This window comes from Syngnathus scovelli, chromosome 11 (assembly GCF_024217435.2).
Source record: "Syngnathus scovelli strain Florida chromosome 11, RoL_Ssco_1.2, whole genome shotgun sequence".
NCBI lineage: Eukaryota > Metazoa > Chordata > Actinopteri > Syngnathiformes > Syngnathidae > Syngnathus > Syngnathus scovelli.
In genome coordinates this window covers 3,557,754-3,576,795 of record NC_090857.1, presented here as the reverse complement: position 1 = coordinate 3,576,795, position 19,042 = coordinate 3,557,754, and the positions used below count along the sequence as shown (strand labels likewise).

Sequence of the window (19,042 nt, the reverse complement as noted above, 5' to 3'; positions counted from 1 at the left end):
CGTGGCAGCGCCTCCAGCAAGGTTGCTCGGGATTTTATATTGTTTCCATTAAATCTTCTTGCTCAAAAGCCCTAATTAATAATCCCGTGACATTTATGTCTTCCAGCTGTAAGCTAAGCAAGAAACAATTTATGTCACCTAAAGCTTTTTAACAAATCAATGCAAGTATTTGTAATTGCTTGTTTCACAAGATTAAAAGTACTTAGACTTGATCTTTGCCTCCTGTTTAGCGGCCAGCCTGACCTGCGCCCTGCTCGTAAAAACACAAGTCGTGGTCATCAGCATTAGGCCTCAGCAAAATGCACGCGCTATTATATTATTCCGACACTTTTTTATGCCGCAACAATTTACAACTTATCAAATGCAGTTACCTAAATTGCTATGGGCAAAAGACCGTATAACTGTCTCTTTTTAATTATGATATCATTTAATGTCGAGCCAGATATTCTGAGTCGTGATGACAAACACAAGTCGCTATTAAATTGCATCGGATAGAGAAAAATAACGGCAAATCTAAACCCTTGTGGCTCTGTCGCGGTATTTCTGATCCTCCTGCAATTGTGTATTGGCGACTTTAAAACCTTCACGTCGTATAAAATCTTTCACCTGTGGACCTGCATGATATCTCATGTTGGTGCCGGGTTCTTATGGTTTAGGGCCCAAAATGAGCTGTGGGTTATAATTAAGGGTTACAAACTCGAGTAAACAAGTGTTAGGGTTTCAAAGTAGAAAAATAAAATATGGAAAGAAAGAAACCCGTGAACTCATGGTAATATGTAATCCCTGAAATAAAGCGAAGTGCAGGAAAAACAGATGGAGCCAGAAGAAGCGGACTTTACAACCAGCATTTTATTGCATGTTTAGAACGCTCACGTCAGTAGTTGGCACTGACTACAACAGAGTGGTCTGCATCGGTTAGATGAGGAATGAGGAGGTGACACACTCGTGGAAGCGATGCGCAAAAATAAAAAAACCCAAAAAGAAACAACATAGTTCATCCTCCAATAAATAAAAGAAAAGAAAGACCGAGCGCCAAGATGAGAACGTGGCCCCTTTCCCCACCCACCCAAAAAGTGCACGGTAAGAGCGGCTGAAATCCAAGAAGCGGACTGAATGTTTGGCGGCGATGGAACTATGCGACAAGAGTCTATAATAACCTCTGCCCACCGACAATGAAACTTTAAATCAGAAAATAAACAACAACGATAAAGGCTGATGAGGAGGGCAAATCTGATGCACCACTGATAATTCTCCTTTAAAAAATAAAAACCAAAAAGACATTATTTAACAATAGTCTTTACATCTTTTACATCTTGGCACTGCATATTTGTCTTTTTCCTATTAACTCCATATAAAATTATCATTGTTTTATTTTTAGGGGCCACTTCCACCATAAGACCCTTCCTTCTACACGAGCCGGGAGTTTGTCATGCAACACGTCTCCGTTTAAAGAGAAAGCTTCCTTTTGGACGTTTCACATAGAAGGCAGTGGTTGGACCATTGAAAGGAAGTATCAAAAACACAACAAAGGGAAAGTCTGTACAAAAAAATTGCAAAGTCAACCAAAACAGAGAAAATTCTGTTCCTATATTACAGTTGAAAATCCCAAATTGGGAGGAGGATCCCGCCCAGCTAGCCAGCCAGCCCCCACATCTGCCACGATGATTTTTTGTTTTGTTTAAATTAAGAGTTACGAAGTTGAATTCATGTGCGGCAAATTTTGATATCCCAATAATGTTGAGAACACACAAATCTATCTTTTGACAGAAGTGAAGGGGAAAAAAATAAAATTTCAACTGAGTCATCAGAAAGCTAATTGTTTAAAATCGTTCTTTTGCTTCATCTCACACACGCACGCACACACACGAACACGCTCACACACACGAGCGCAACCGAGTGCTTGATGCAAATCAAAGACCGAACCTCGAAAATATCCTCCACATGATTTTTGCCTTTTACTAAACACCCAAAATATTTTTTGTTGAATTTGCTCAATTCTATTTTGTCTAGTGATTGCAAAAAACTGAATAAAATGTATCTGGATCCAGATGTTTTTATTTTTTACAACCATTTGACAAAATAAAATTGAGTAGATTCTCCACAACAATTTTCTTCACTTGTAGGCTGGGACTCGAGGTTGTTGGGCAAAATCGGACTGTTCTCACCATCTGCCAGACTGGTACTGACACTGTGATGCCTCGTTTGGAAAAATTGGCCTCTTCTACTTTTTTTTTTTGGGGGGGGGGGAGGGAATGAGCATTAAACGCATCTGTCACAAAGTACCCTCTGCCCATCTTAAATTGAATTGAGTGCTTTGTTTTTAATATAAAAAGTAATACAGAAACTTAAAAACAATCAGAACGTCTCATCTGTGTCAGGGTACATTGGAAGCCGGTCGGGATGCATAAACAGGCATAGAATCATTCAAAAACAGAGACATGAACATGGAATATAGAAACAAAACATGGCATGATTTCCGTGGTCCACTTGAAGTCAAGAAAGTTGTCTAAAATGGTCTCAGCAAAGATTTCTTAATTTTATTCCTCCCCTTTCCTCTATAATATTAATAATATTATTTACCGCACTTACAAAGACAAAATGTTTCCCTAATTTGGTCGGAATGGCTGGTCAAAGCCTCTGGCTCATTATTTTTTGGTTATTGCAGTAGCCCATTTTGTGACACCTCCTTAGGTTCACAAATCGATTTGAGAAAACTGGAGGAGGAAGCCATTTTGGGCCTGATCCACTTGCTGCATGGTTATTGATTTTGTATCTCTTTGGTAGTGTCAGAACACAATTTTTAGCACCCGATGATTCCCCAAAAGCCACATACGACTGCGAGAATAAATAAGAAACAAAAGTGGGATTCATAAAAGACCAATTTTTCTAACTGTGTAGATACGTTGTCGGAAATGTGCATTTGCAGACCTTTCTCAAATATTTAGACTCTTTCCCTTCCTGAAGTAAACCTTCTGCTGCTGTGAAATGATCAACGCCCAGGTCAGAACAAAATCACAGCGAAAGAAAGTTTATCTGGACTCAAGTTAGAAATGACAGCGAGGAGAAACCCACACTTGATCAACAACGGTGGCTATGTTCAGGAATTAGTCCAAATCATTATCTTGCTGGTGCACGCCTGACATTTTCATTTTTCCCCCCTCACTAAACTGCTTGTAAGTGATCAAAAATTGTGTTGCAGTCCAACGTGCTCGGGTTTGTTTCGAAGTGTAATGTCATAAGGATAAATCAGAACCTGTATAATTTCTCTGTCATTTATTCACATCTTAAATTAAACTTCATGGATGCACGGAGAGTGCCTTCATCATAGGAATGCTGCAATGCCAGTGGACTTCATTAAAAGAGGTGGCGAAGGGGCGCTGAGGTGATGAATAGCCAGGCTACATTTTTTTTTTTTTTTTTTGCAGAGTAAATGACAGAAAAATGATACATTGTCAGACATTTTTTTTTTTAAAACAACATTAGAGGAAATCATAAACATTCATCATCAAGTGCGGAACACACACAAAATCTCCACAGCATGGGCATGAGGTCTGATGAGTTTATAGAAAAGACCCAAAAAAAAAAAAGACAACATCAATAACAGCATTGGCTGATGGAAAGACATTGTGTTGATAAAATTGAACTGTCCCCCAACCGAAAAAAAAACAAAAAAACACCCCTCTCACAGTAGATGGACTCATCGTGATGCAAAGTATTGAAGGCAGTGAAAGCACATCGCCCGATTTGACATGTCAGTCACTCAGTTTCTGTCAATATGTGTCCTCACACAGGCAAGATGTGGGGAGAGGGCATAGAGTGGGGGGTGGGGAGGAGCAGGAGGGCAAGATGTAACCCCGTCACAGTCCGCCGTCCTGCCCGAGTGCTGAGGGTCTCCGTCCCCTTCTGGTCTCTCATCGATGAGGCGAGCGTGTCGCCGCGTACCAAACTCATCTATCCGTCCGTCGCAGGGTAGAAATCAAAGTTGCTTTGACTTCAAAAGTCAAAAGAGGCCGGGGAAGGAAAAGAACCCATGTTTTTGTGAGTCACAATATGTTTTTATGGCACTATTCAAGAGGGACTTGGCGACGGCGGCAATCAAGCGTCCGAGACGGCTATTCGCTGTGCGTCTCCCAGACGGATGGATGCGTGGCCTTCACAGCATGTCATCGTGGCCCTGGTCGTCGTCGTAATCTCTGTGGTGGTCAAAATCGGGACTGTGATGGACAGTCGTTACCAGGGAGAGAGGTCCTTCGTGCTCCTCGAGGTCCAGTGGTTCCTCTTTGACGCTGATGTGATGCCTTGACCAGCAGAGGAGTTCAAAAATGAGAATATGCTTTGCTTTGTATCATAAAGCAGAGGTGCCAACCGAGAGAAATGTTCTACAAACTCTTTTTGGATTGTTGACAATTTGTTTGCGAGATTACGCGACGCAGGAGTTTTGAATTACGGGAGAAACGAGCTAGCGTTCAAAACAGTTGGCAGCTTGTGTAACCTTTCAGGGTGACTGTAAAGAAACGGGAACAAAAACAAATGTCTGGCATCATTTGGGGACCCCCTCGCTGGAGCCAATGATAATTTTCTTTTCAGGTATTCTAATGCGGGAACGGATCCACGTGTTTTATTTTCATGGCAACCAAGAAACAGGTATTCACTCAGAATTGATAAATGAGGAAGATTAACCGCGAGAGACGGGAACGGGAGAGAATGGACTCCGCCGAGCGAGCGAGTAAGCGAGTGTTGTCAGCCTTGCGGTGGCGCGCCGCGTCTTCCCCCTTCCTGCTCGTTAACATGCACAACCTGCGAGACGGGTCTCCGGAGGATGACCCCGAGCCGGCTTCTATCATTAATCAACTTCAAGCAAACACAGCCCTCAGACACCACCGCGCGCGCTTTAAACCCCGCAATTAATGCATATTTTCAAGCAAGTGTCAATAAAGGAAGAAAAGCGCTGGCAGGGAAGGCGTGCAAAGAGAGCAGCCGCCCGCCCGGCCGCCACAACTCTGCGATAAGAAACGTGGCCCTTAGGAGAATAATAACGCTGTCACTTGTAAACAAGGCAAAAACATGAGCGCCACCCCCCTCCAGCTCACAGTTTGGCCAAAAGAGGCACTAAAGAGATGAGATGTGCCAAATTTCTCATTACGCAAACAGAGCAGGAATAAAGCGTGAGGGGCGACGGTGAGTGTGGCACAAAGCAGGCGATAAACATTAAAAGCAGCTGCGGGAGACTCGCCGCGCCAGGCCGCCGCCGTCGTGGGGGCTGAGCGGCCCACTGCCGAGCGCTGGGCTCATTTACCCGTGCTGACAAGGGACTAACTGGCACTTGCTTCTTTTCTCAAGCTCGTATTTGACAATCAGACCGTATGCTAATAAGCTGACATATTTTGTTGCAAATGTGGGAGGGGCGGGGGGAGTAAAGTCAGGTTTTCTATCATTTTCACATCAAAGTAACCCCACAAGCGCTGTAGCCTGAGGCACGAGTCTGTGGCTGCAAGGCAGACATGAAATTGTTATCACTCGGCTATTGAACAGCATGCTGATTCAACACTTTGCTTATAATTAGCCTTCTCTGGATACCTGACGTTCATTTGGCCAGTTTAGAAAAATGCTCGTTGCTTGCCTTTCAAATTTTAAGCTTGAACACATCTTGACTTTGGGAACGTATGAATTTGACATCAACCAGTTAAATAAATACACATTTCAGGATGGGTTTAAAAATGTCCCAACTGTTTGTTTATAATATTAAAAGTGTACTCATGGACTATAATATAAAGTTATGGGTCTTGAATACCTTTAGGAAATGCTAATTGAATATAGACCAAGTCAGGTTCTCCAGGCTACTTTTTATTTCTTGTCTTTAAATATTTTGTTGTCATAACGACTGAAACTACTTGAGTTCTCCAAATACAGTTGCCTTGCCTTTAACTGACAAAAAAAAAATCCATATTTATTTTCAGCAAACCTACTACATAGTGCTAATGCCAACGTGGATCGAATAAAAATCAAAAGAAAAGCGCTGAAACTACTTTTGTCTTGGCATAAAGCATATACACTTAATTATGAAAAGAAAGAGTGAGAGTGTTGAGCCTAAAGCGAGACGCGGAGGGGCAGAAGGGAGAAGCAGGCTGCCTTTAGGCCAGCACACCCATCCTGTCTCTGCCTTTCCTGTTCCACGGCCATGCTCACAGCTACAGTATGTTCTCTGTGATAAGGGATGGCACTTTCCTCTAGTTGGCCCTGAGCTTTTTCTTTTTTTTTTTTTCCCCGCGTGCGTTTTGTTTGCAGGCAAAATTTCGGGAGGCCATCCTCGAGTGCTGTGCCCTCACATCTGGAAAGCATGCGTGGCGCTGTATTATTTTAAGCTTCAAACAACTTAGTAGACACTCCTACTCAACAAGTGAATTGGGAACTGCGGTTGGCAGGCCAAGCGCAACTTTCCAACACAAGAGCTTTTGAATCATGTCCCCCAGACTAATTTTGCTTTTCGTGTTGTTTTTCTTTAGGCGGCTCCTCCACACTGTTTAATGTGTCGGGGCTCACGTTTCACGATATCTGAGCCGACGGTTAACTCGCTTTGCGCTCTGTAATTTGCAAAGTGTTTCATTATTCTGAGTTTTAAAACGCAGTTTATAAATTGTTAAAATAACAAAAGGGGGCGACTTCCTTTTTTCTTCCTTGTTGATTTCGACAGAAGCTTGTCAAAGTTTCAATTTCCCTTTTCTACTGGCACCATTCAATTTTGTTCATTGACAACATTTGCGGAATGGAAGATAGAAAATATTTTCAAGGGAATAGTATATGCCACTCACATAGCTGGCAGCGGCGAGCGTCCTGGGCTGCTGTCACTACCGTTGCTGTTTCCATGGTCCATTGCTCCATTCATCTCTTCTCGGATGGCGTTTGCCAAAGAGTTGAGGGTGGGACTTCCAATGGAAGCAGTTGTGTATAGAGGTATGTTGTTCTCTGCCATCGAAGCCTGAAATGCAGGCAGGCCCCGAGCATTAAACCGGGAACGGAAGAGACTTGTCAGCACCTTCTCAGTCGCCCATCATTCTTTTTATACAAATACATCGAGCCATGACTTTAAGTGACTGAGGAAATCAAACCGAAAGGCGTGTTTTGCTTCCCAGAGCTTGTTTTTCTATTTTCACCTGGAATGCAGCGGAGAGGGCCGGCCCATAGCCAAGGCTTGTCTGAATATTCTTCACCAACGCTGGACTCCTACAAACATAAAAATCGAATTACCGCCACTTGCTTGCACCTCAGTTACGGTATCATATTTGCTAATAAGAAATCAATGCACTTGGCGGGAGAGCAAAATACATTTAGTGGTGGAGCAATGACAAAGTATCTTTCAACACACTGAAGTGCATGGCAAGCGAGAACAAGTTGAAGACAAAAGCATGACGGTTGACCGCATTCACAGCAACACTGATGGGGGAGCATGCATGGTTGGGGGTGGGGGGGTGGCTTACTGTACAAGCAGCTCATCAAAGTTCACGTCAGCGGCGTATTTCCGAGGACGGCGTCGCTGTACGTGTCGGCCGGGCTTAAACTCCTCATCATCAACGGTCCAATAGGACCCAAACTCATCTTCTACTCTCACAAAGCACTTATGCAGGGAAAGGTTGGTGCGAACAGCACCCTGGCAAAGCCGACCGGTGGGGGGGGGGACAGCCAGATGCGGATGCAGTGTGTGACGACACAGACCACGGACGGACACACACACAAACACAGGGGGGGGGGGGGAGGAGCACAATGAAAATAAGCCAAAGCCGCGGTGGGTTACGGAGCATCACCAAAAGCCTTCTGAGAGCATGGAGGGGAGGCACGCCCAAGCAAGCGGGGACTTTTGACGATGTGGCACACAGACAATGAGATGGAGCAGCAACAGCGGCAGCAGCGGCCCTTTCCCATCGAGGAACTCAAACAAACAAACCTACCCACTGATCTTTTGAGGCCGTCTCTTTTGGAACTCTATTTCGTCCACTGTCCACACAGCCCCTTTTACGTTTTCTACCCGCACAAAACACTTGTGTAGACTAAGATTATGCCGGACTGCATTCTGCAGTTGTGTAAAAACAAAGAGACAAAAAGGTTCTATCAGTAAACATCTCTGCATGAGGAACACTTCATTAAAAAATAAAAAAAAAAATACACAATTTGTAATCTTTGTCACGAGTAAGACTGGGCATTGATAATTTGCCTTTTTTTGGTCATGTCTTCTTTTTAAATTTGATTCGGTTTTGGATTGTGCGTCTATCAGCTCATTTGTGGTTTAGTGGAAAGTGAAGCCACCCACCAAGTGAGCATCCCAACAAATTACAGCGAGATTGTTTATGGTCCATTTAAATGCAATAAGGAGGTCATTATCAGGGTTTTGGTAAAAGTAAGGATCAAAGTTAATAAATCATTCTTGGGCGGAATTTCATTGTGGCAATATGTCATGTAACAGCTTGAATACGTCAAATGATGAACAGAAACGTTACCTTCCACGTCGCCGCATTGCGTCTGAAATATGCAAACATTCGTGTGAACCAGTTGTAGATTTCGTTTAGCGTCAGCTGCTTTTCTGGAGATTCGAGGATCGCCTGGGTAAGGAACAGTGACAGAAACAAATATTTCAAATGTTGCCTCCTTCACAAAGTAATAAATAAATCATAAGAAGCCGTGTGTGTGTGTGTGTGTGTGTCTGCAACAGTCAATGCCCCCCCCCATCCACTTTTCATTCAAATAGCAGATTTGAATACATTTTCTTTTGTGGGTGTACATGAAGGGCATGGAAAAAAAAAAAACATTTCTCAGGCAGATTACAGGGCAGCAATTATGGCCAGCTCAGATTAATTCCTGAGATTCCAGATTAGTGGGAGCAAGCCATAATTGACTAGCATTCTTAAAACAGGTTCATCCCTACTCTTGTGTGAAATGAATTTGCTTATAATCACCCAAATGCTTAATCACATGAAATTTTCATCTGCATGTTTTTGGAATCTCGTATGCATGCAATCACTTGAGGTTGACTAATCAGTTAAGTCTACATCCAATCAAATTTGAACAAGAAACACAGAGAAACTAAAATGTCCCCTAAAAAGCTGAATTGAAATTATTGGAGACACTAAGGCCCTGATTTATTACAGCGAGAACCAAAATAGCGAACAGATAGCAAGTTAGTGTGTGTTTTGAAAATGATTGATTAAACTTGTGAAGACATTTTACAAGTACTCCAAATAGCGGTTGTTAAATTGCGTGTTTATTCAATTGAACATATTTCACTCGCTGCTGGCAACAGGTATAAAAATGGCGGTGATTTGTTTCGATAAACGTCTTTAAGAATGAACAAAATGAATCACGTGGTAATTTAGCGTATTTGGCAAACGCAATTCTGGATGTACCCAGTTAGCAGAACAGTTTACATAACCATTTGCATGAGCGATTAATTATGCAGTAGTTTTTGCATGTGTAAACTGTAAGTAGATGAGGCCCTAAGTGATTCCTGAAGAGAAAATAATATGTAAGACATTACCTGTCTTATTAATGAGGCGTACGTGAACGGTGGTCTAACATCTGCATTCATGTAAAATTCTTTGTTCTGGCTGAGATCTGCAATGACAGAAAAGGTTGAAGTAGCATCATTACACTGGGCAATACCATTTCAAAAAGAGAACATATGTTCGGGTACCTGGAGAGATGGGCATGTTGTATTTTTCAGAGTAACGCCTTCGCATGGGGCCCATGCTGTGGAGATTGTTGGCCGTGATGACAGAGTGAGTCTGCGAAAGGGGTGTGAGCGGCGCTGTGGGTGTGGTCGGGGTCTGGGGCAGGCTCAGCGGAGGAGAAGCTTCAGGAGGGGTGGACTTTGACAATGTAATGTTGGACACCAAGTTGAGCTACAAGAAAGAGCAAAAGTAAAGAGAAGCTCATTTAGTGCCTCCATGTTTCGGCCTGTTTTTTTAATCTTTTGTCTTTTCTTTATAAGTAGTTTGAGGCCTGTGTCAATGCTGGGGCTAAGTTATAATGTCAACAAGGTAAACTAATTATGGCAAGTGCTCAGAAGGTGGCTTGAGGCAGCTGGAAGCAATGTCCAGCCTGACAAGTGGAAAATTTGAGTTTGACCTTTGCTCCAGCTATTAATTTGCAGGCCAACGTATGGTACACTTAATTTGCAATAAGATTGCTATTGTCAAATTAAACATTCCATCTGCAAGAATGTACAAAACACTTTTATGTGTTGATAAACACATACGGCTGAAAGTTAGGCCCCAAACACAAATTTAACTTCATCAACCAAACAAACAAAAAAAACAATCTAAAGCACATCGGACCAACAAAATTGTAGTAACGCTAAAAATGTACATTGAAGCACTCTCACCAACAGCAGCCAGAGAAAAAGCTATTGCAAATGATGAAGCAAATAAATCACACTCGCACAATGCTATCAATAGTACGTTGACTTCTCTTGGTGAGGATTAGCCGGCTTTGTTTCTTCTTTCATCCATATTCCCCGGCCGTAAACACGGAGAGGTTTACAATAGGCCAGACAGGCTGGTAATAGCCTGGCCTTTGTTTGCTTCACCATTTGGACTCACTCCAGCGTACAGACAAAATGAGACTTCAGACTGAAATTAATTAAATGGTAATTGGTGATCTAATTATACTGGCTTTGACTCTGCAAGCTGCTAAAGAAAATAAACAAAAAGTCCCTCCTCAATTATGTATGGCGTTAAAAGGTCAGATTTCTGACAAGAATGCTTAGTGACACCCAACGCAGGCACAAGCACGCGTCGGGGATGTAACGGGTTTGTTTTTAAAACCCGCAACCTCATCCATCTTATGAGAATAAAATGAATCCTGCTGGGTTGATGTTTTACACGCACACCATCAGTGAGCATTAATCATAATCAAAATGACAATTTGCTGTTTTATTGTGTCACCTGGATACTTTTATCATCTAATATAGCAGACCATTGTGTAACCAATTTACAGGAGATGAGTTTGCATTCATTCGGTTTTCTGGGGTGGTTACGATATCTCTCACTCACTAAGGGGGGTCACGTCCATGACCTGTGTAAATCCACCAATCACCCAGCCAAGCCAGACATCCAGTTCCAGCACTTGATAGCAGATTACAGTGGCTAATGTAAGAACTTTTTATGAAAGGAGCCTATTAATTTGCATAAAAATCTGAGCTCCCCTTGAGAGCGTTCTTGTTGAGTTCTGACACAGCCATTTTCGCAGGCCCCGGGGGAGACAGCGATGCTATCGGCCGCCTCAGCCACTTTTCATATACAAATGTCCCGGTGTCAAAACCCACTTTTGGCACTCTAATCTACACGATCAGTGTGTGACACAGGCACAGCGTTAACAGACAGTTTTTTGTTGTTGTCTTTTGATGTCTCCAGGCAGGCTATGTTGATTCTTAGTGCAGAGACAAGTAGACATGTCGCCTTTGCACATCAATAGGCCATTGTAAATAAATGATCCAAGCTGCACAGTGTCATGAGACACACGACTCTTGCTTGTCTATGGTGCATTTATGTCGGCGACTTTGTGTGTGTGTTTCGTTTTGAATTCAGGCACTACAGCACGATGATCTTCGGCTCGTGGTGTGATGAAAGAAGTGTCATTCAGACTGTTACATGGTCCCTTCAAAAACATGGCAGGATAGCCTATCCCATTAAAATGCCACATGCTAAACACTTGTGTCAATAGGATAAGGATTACACTGCTGCAAGAAAGCTAATTATAAGAAATATATACGGTGTACACACACACACACATACACACACACTATATACGTATATATATACCTCAACTGGTTCCTCGCTGATCGCAGCTTTATATTATTTCTAGGAATTATTTTTTTTAAAATAACCAGTAAATCCCTCTATTTTAAAATATTTTATTTGGAAAAAAAAAGAGTGCTTTTTTTTAAATATATCAATCTTGTTTAGTTTGTTCATAATCACACCAATTCAAATTTTATTTGAACTTGATTATTACCTTCGTTTTAATTTTTTGTATAATTGTGTATCATTTGGATCCATTGTTGTATGTTATCTAACAGAACACCTTAGACGTTCTTGGAGATGCTTTAATGATGACTGTGATCCAGATGTCAATTATTTGGCTTTAATAATCAATAGTAATAATGATAAAAGATAATCTCATGGGGCAAAGAGGCAGAGCTTCTATTCAGTTACCGAGACGAAGCTGTTTGTGTGCACTTTATCTCTGACACCAAATTGAATCTTGGATGTCAGCAGATGTGCTCCCAACAATATCTACTGCCTCCCTGGAGACAACAGCTGTTTTTATTTAGTAGATAAAATAAGAAGACGGAGGGCCAGATTAATGGATACATATGTGCCAATTAAGACAAACAAAAGAATGGCGGGGTGAGGGTAGGGGTGGGGGGGGCTGGTAGATGTACGATGGGATGGCTCACCGGTTGTGGCGTGGCTTTGGGCTCTGTCGACTTCACATGAAGGTGTGTCATCATTGCTTGCAGACGCTCTTTGTCCTTTGTGAGCTGGAAAGGAGGACAGCACATTTTTTTTTTTTTAATGAGTACAAACACTGCATTATCATAGTGACAAACATGTTTTTAACTGTGGTCAAAAGAATTTGGGTTTGCTGCTCATAGTCAACAGCAAGAAAAGAAGAACTGTGTGTTTGATAAATGTTCACTCCAGCTCTTGGAATATTAAACAAGCAGAAAAGAAATAAAATGAAGCCACAGAATGGAACAATTTAGATGATTTTTAGTCGTACGGGTTATTTATAGGAGATATTCCCTATTTTAACCTGTCAATGTCCAATTGAAACTAATTTAATAGTCCATTTAAAGTCCCTCTAAAAATCAGACAATGTGAGTAATGGCTTATCTTTATGGAGAAATGTTATAGACTTTTTTTTTCAGAAAATCTAAAAAAAAACTGTAATAAATAACAATCCAGAGATTTTACAAAGGAAAATGATCTTTTGTCTATTTCTTGTTATAATTCATCACTGAGTTTTTTCTTTCCATCACCTCAATGTGAGAGATTTCTTATTTTATTGTCTGCGCAAAAGATTAGTCATAAATAACTTTTAAACCCAGTAATATACAAAACGTAATTATCTTCTCTACTTAGCTCCCGGCTCTTCATATATCTTTTTCTAGCTGTCATGCATTCATAACACATTTTTAATGACTGCTTACTTGCCAATGTACAAATTTATTTCATTGGGCGTCTACGGGTGACCCCGTGGTTGATGTCAGACGAGCTCGGGAGGGGTGAGGGGGGTGGGGGGGGGGGTGTTCGGCGCAAAAGCATTGTCAGGAGAAGAGGACATAAATATTTGGTCCAAAACAAAAGCCGAGACAATACCTGCAGCTCCAGCTGTTGCACGACCTGCATTTGCACCCGACACTGGGCGGTGCTCCTGTCATCCAAAGCGTGCTCATTGTTAAGATGCCTGGAAAACAAAACACAGAGCAAGAATAAAAAAAAAATGCATTTGTCACTTTCACCGTGCAGCAGCTTGTTTCACTTGTTTGATGTCAGAAACAGTCCAGTCAAGTCGCTTTTAACGATGCTTGCGAGGAGCTGCAAATAGCTGGGAAGAGAATAATGCTGTATGGAGCTGAAATATATCCAAGGAAATTCCTTTTTAGTATAGATGGATGATAGTCAGTGTTATATGGCAGATAAGTGAAATGACTGAAGAATTGTAGAATTTGCGCTGGCATTCGGATTACACGACATTAGCATACATATCTGTGTCCCCCCCCCCCCTGCTTTATTTATGTAATTAAAATATATCAAAATATTTTAAATAAAACCCAAGCAAACAGAAGAAGCAAATGGGAGCTGTCACCAACTTGAGTTATGGATATAATTATATGTGATCATCTTATACAGGAAAATATATTCTCTTTGCCGCTACTTTTATAACTAATCTAAATAAGTAGCTCGGCAGGCTCCAGACAAGGTTTTTTTTTTTCTTTTTTTACCCCAGTGATTCATATAAAATGGTGCAGATAAGGTTCACGAGTGAAGGAAATATGATTGGAGGAATTTTATCAGCCGCCGCATGAATTACTGTTTGAAAATGCTTATGCAGGGGCATTTCATTAATCATTTAATCATAATCCGAGCAGGATGTTTGAACTGATTTCACAAATACCCTTTCATTTCACTACTTCATTATGCTCACTAATGGATCCAATATATTATATATATATCATAAATTATATCACATCTTCAGTGACCATGTAGGTCACTGTCACCAGGCTCGTCTCGGCGGCGCCCGGATTTTGAAATACACTTTTTGCTGTCGTTCAAAAATGGTCAGTGACGGCATCGTGGGGGGGATGCTTTTTATCATAACTTGTATTAAATATATTTTTGCTCTTAATACCACTTGTACACTGACACATGAAAGGACATTATGAGACTGGTACTTAAAATTCATTATTGTGTTGCTGCACAGCATTAAGATAAAACCTTCTAATTTCCACTTCTACCGATTTCTACGAGCTTTCTGTTAATTTGCGTCAAATAAATGTCAATTCAATTTAAGTAGCTCTGTAAATGAAGCTGGTAAACATTTCGGTGTGTAAAAATGTTCAAAGAAGAAAATAATAGGTAAGGATGCTTCAAGTTCAATTTAAGCGGCACAGAGTGAATTTTCAATGAAGGGCAGCCGACGTGAGCAGCTTTGAAATTTCTCCGTTCATAGGCGACATATGCCCCGCTTCTTTTCATCCTTTGTTACATTCCACTTTATTTCTTCTAATGACATGGAGAGTCACAGTGCATAATTAATAGGAAATGAAATATTCAAATGGCCCTAATGCGGCCTTGAGAGAACTGTCTGGACACGAGAGCAGCGGCGACGGCGAATTGACAACGACGGAGACTATGAATGTTGGCGTGTGTCACTTTTTGGACTTCAAATGGAGCCACTTTTAAAAGCTCTGAGGCAGACTGACAATGTTTCATGTAAATGGAACAATAAAACAAGTCACTCAAGACAAGCCTGTGATGCAATCCTTTTTGTATGTCACTTACTTTGCCCGTCTGCAATTACTGAGAACAGAAACTAGACAAAGTGATCTTAAGGTCAACATTTCTTTTTCCCCACTGAATGTTTTGGATTCGAATTTACAAATGGATCATTTCTGTTCTATGCGTCATTTGATTTACAGCTATTAACACGAGAATGAATTTCAAGTGAATCCATGTGTATTTTTTTTTTTTTTTAATTCATCATGTTCTGCCCTTGCTAATCTCTGAATTGGGAACGTGGATTTTGGCTTGCGGACAGAGCAGCACTAGAGGGCACTGCAGTGTTTTCCTGGCACTGACCCCTGGCGGGACACTGTCGATTTCGTTCTTGACCGCTCCCCCCCCCCCCTCCCCACCGAGCTCTTACCACACACACCCTGTGTGTTCAGCACAAAAACAGGAACGGGGATTTGGTGCTTTGTGTTTATCAAGATAGTGAACCAAGGTATGTCATGTTTTCTTTGAAACAGAATAAATACACACACAGTTTAAAACAACATTTCAGCCCGGTGTTGGTTGTTACTGTTGGCATGTGCCGCTGAAATGTGGTTGACATTAAAGTCCTTCTCACCTTTCTTTCTGTCTGCTAGGCAGTGTGTATGCTGCTGACTCAACACTCCCAGATTGATAGAGCTTGACTTCAAGTTTCAACAATCTCTTCCATCCTCTGACATTTTAGTCCACTAAATACATTTTTTGTTGTTGTTGTCATTTTTATTCTTTTCAGAGGCCCGCAGCAACCGTTGCCTGGCTTCATATGGAAGCGCTTAAGGCTTTGAGAGTTAACACCTTGGTGAGCTGCACGCACACTGGCCTGCTGTTAGACAAAGACGGCTTTGTGGAGACTCTCCCCAAATGTTTTCTTAACATGTTCCAAGCAGTTTGAGCAGGCAACTAAAGTAAACAAGATGTTGCCATGATAAAAACACTTGTAAAAACAAAGCCGAGCGCACTTACACACATTGTTAGGGAGAGTTCGACTGTGTGTGTGTGCCCAGAATTTTATTCCCTTTGCTTGTATAAACAAAGGGCGAGGCAATGTCAGAATACAATAAAGAATGAATGATTTAAAGGCACCCCCAAAGGCAAAATATATGCCAGGGTATTTGGATGTAATGCACATTTTAATACAAGTGTTGTACGTGGCGATTGGACGAAAAGCAAAAGCTACCCTTCTGTTTAGCAAACTGCACGGCACACTTTCTATTTATTAGCAAACAAGCCTCCGTCGTAAGCACTTCAAAGGCGAGCTGCAATGGTGTGGATTTATGCAAACGATCAAAAGAGGATTCAAAATATTGACAAAGCATCAAAAGTCGCAGTCATCTCTTCAGGCTGCACCGCACGACACCTTTGGCCCCGCGTCTGTTGGGAGGCTGTGTGAGCGCTTGTTTTGGGATAATGGAATTGTGTCATATCTTGTTTAAAGTGAGACTAATCCGGGGTGACAGTGAGCCATTGATCTGCTGCCACGCCGCAGATGTTTTCATCCTCTCCGTAACCATGGCGCCGTTATGAGCAGGATTAACAAGAGCGCACCGCACACCCCAAGCTTGATAAGCAAACGCGGGGTCTCAGGCGAGCCAATCGTGATGTATAACAACAACGGTCCGCGCCTGGCTGAACATGCTCTAATCTATTCCTGACTTGTCATTTCAAAGCAGGTGTTTCTGTCTGAGATAGAGGGCTACCCAGCGATGGAGTGGACAACAATTCAATTCAGAAAAAAGTGTCGAAGCAGAAAAGGAGAACGCTAGGACATACAGCGAGGAAAAGAAAGACAGAAATAGAGCACAAAGCAGTCAAAGGCAAACAACAAACCCCCGTGGTCCCCATGACAAGGGCAAACACGCAGCGCGCCCAAAGTGTGGCCTGCTACGGATAAACATCCTACGGTTGTTTGTTTGGGAAAATGCTCGCCGTCACCATGGGAACTGCACTTATCACGGGAATTAGAGGCCCATGGCGTCCTCCGAGGGAGGCCCGGGCTCCGTACCCTTGTCAAGAGAGAGGACCGTCCCATGCAGGCTCAGGAATAACAACTAGCTTTTGCACGGATGGTGCCACAAAAACATGTAATCGACCCATCGCCGGGACACACGTTTGGAAATGGAGGAGAGAGCTCCGAAGATGGCTTTTACTTACTTCAAGAATGAATGGAAATCATCAAACACTGCTTCGCATCCGGGCCACTTGCAAACACCGTGACCATAGAGAGGATGGCTGTGGGGGTGGCAGTCTTCAATGGTGGATCTGAAGGAGAAATGCAGAAGGGGAAAAAAATGCAACTTATTGCCACAATGTGAAAAGCAACAGATCATTTTCAAATTGAGCACAAACTGTAAATATTTCCATCTGGTATCAATTCACTCTATCTATTTACTGTCGCCAGCCATAGCAGGGACATCTTCGCAAAACTCACTCGACATCTTCCTTATGGCAAGAGGTGTAGTAGGAATGTTAGCCCAATATGCTCTTGAGAAAAGTGGAGAGGCTAGCATGAGAACAAGACAGTCCGCCATATGGAAACAAGCACGACACAACAGCCTGAGGGAGCGGCCTGTATCGCTCCCACCTGAGCTTCCCAATGGTGCATGGCACTGCTGCTGCTTCTCACCTCAGCTGATGCTTTCCAAATACTGTACTGAAAATGACACGATTTAGTGTCTAACAATTGGTGTAAAAAAGTATCTATAGTGAATAATCTTAATTTACCACTATTTTGCTATTTACCTATTGTTCTAATTTTTTTTTAATTTTTTAAAATTCTTTCTGAGAACTCTTGTTTGGTTGTATTAATCTGATTTTCAAACATAAACAGCAATAAGTATAAGGCATTTTAGTCAGCGGATGGCTAAACAGAAGTAGAGCTTTAAATGTGAAATATACTTTCTCCATTTTTGAGAAAAAAAATCTTGAAAAGAAAATATCCCATGGTCCAATGCATTGTATTACATTTGATGTGCACCACTGACAAGTATTTTACGATGCTCAGTTATGGGGCAGCCTGAGGGTAGAAGGCGTAAATTATATTATAACCGCGGGCAACCATGTCATTGGTTTCTTTTGGAGACGCGAGAAGAGAAAGAAACAAATCTAAAGCCTTTGCTGCCCGGTTTTCATAGGTTGTGATCTATGTGCAGAAACAGAGGCCTGTTCGGAGCCTGTTTGTTCTTCAAGACGACTCGGCGGCAGCACGTGCCGCGGCTTCGGTGTGTCAAGACGGCAGTGATTGAATTTCTCCTCCTTCCTCGAGACGGAAGCGCAAAGCCGATGAGTGATTCCTGTGGATGCACTTAAGGTTTTAGTTGCAGGCGTCGTCGTGCCTGGCCAGATTTGATATGACACATGAAACTAACTACACGGTACTTAGGGCCCGCTGTAAACCAATCTGAAGCCGGTCGGGAAAACAGGTCCATCAGAAGGGAGGCGCGTTGCTGTTGCCTGACAGAAGGACTTGCGAAACCACATCAATTAAAAGTTCATTAGCTTCAGCATCGGCAAGACGGCAGGATGCGCTCGTCGTCCTTGTCAGACTGGAATTTTAAATGCATGGATTACGAGGCGGTTCTTTCTTTGAAATATGATCAATAACGGCGTTGTGAAAATATAAACTTGATCTTCACAAACAAAGGTAAATTCAACATGTTCAAATGCTATGAACTATTTGTATTTTTTTCAGATAGGGCTTTTAATTCTGTAGTATCTGTTATTTTATTATTATTATTCATTTATATTTTTTCATATTTTGTTATTTTATCTGCTGTTAATGAGCAAAGATTTATGACACAACTCGGGGGAAAAGAGTCACCTGCTTGCTTTTCTGACAGATCTAAGATACGACGTATGACGACATGACCAGTCTGAGAATATTCCATCTGAATACTGTCTTCACCTAAGCTTCCGTGCTAAACTGCCGCTGACATCTTTAATCTCCAACACTCAGCGTTCGCCAGCTAGAGCGCTATGTCGTCTTCCATGTTTTTCTG

General features: G+C 42.0%; 1 protein-coding gene and 1 long non-coding RNA gene across 9 annotated transcripts in view; one reads left to right on the top strand and one right to left on the bottom strand.

The window, feature by feature from the left end:
* Positions 1 to 831: 831 nt before the first annotated feature.
* foxp1b (forkhead box P1b) overlaps positions 832 to 19,042 on the bottom strand; it is an 84,950-nt gene continuing 66,739 nt past the window's right edge. For 5 of the 6 annotated variants that reach the window (XM_049733764.2, XM_049733762.2, XM_049733763.2 and 2 more), the window contains 10 exons: positions 17,199 to 17,306; positions 13,371 to 13,458; positions 12,446 to 12,529; positions 9,680 to 9,887; positions 9,524 to 9,600; positions 8,490 to 8,591; positions 7,944 to 8,065; positions 7,152 to 7,221; positions 6,810 to 6,976; positions 832 to 4,298 (listed from right to left, as the gene is read on the bottom strand). In XM_049733764.2, coding sequence (XP_049589721.1) covers positions 4,154 to 4,298; positions 6,810 to 6,976; positions 7,152 to 7,221; positions 7,944 to 8,065; positions 8,490 to 8,591; positions 9,524 to 9,600; positions 9,680 to 9,887; positions 12,446 to 12,529; positions 13,371 to 13,458; positions 17,199 to 17,306 — 1,171 coding nt within the window. In that variant the 3' untranslated portion in view covers positions 832 to 4,153. The remainder of the gene's footprint in view (positions 4,299 to 6,809; positions 6,977 to 7,151; positions 7,222 to 7,943; positions 8,066 to 8,489; positions 8,592 to 9,523; positions 9,601 to 9,679; positions 9,888 to 12,445; positions 12,530 to 13,370; positions 13,459 to 17,198; positions 17,307 to 19,042) is intronic. The other variant, XM_049733765.2, reaches the window with a different exon arrangement.
* Positions 15,418 to 18,930, top strand: LOC137840735 (uncharacterized). 3 transcript variants are annotated; one of them, XR_011087699.1, is made up of 3 exons: positions 15,418 to 15,498; positions 15,644 to 18,354; positions 18,427 to 18,930. It is a non-coding gene; the product is annotated as an uncharacterized lncRNA (long non-coding RNA). The 3 variants fall into 3 exon arrangements; XR_011087698.1 differs by having other exon boundaries at positions 15,644 to 18,687; positions 18,884 to 18,930; XR_011087697.1 differs by having other exon boundaries at positions 15,644 to 18,930.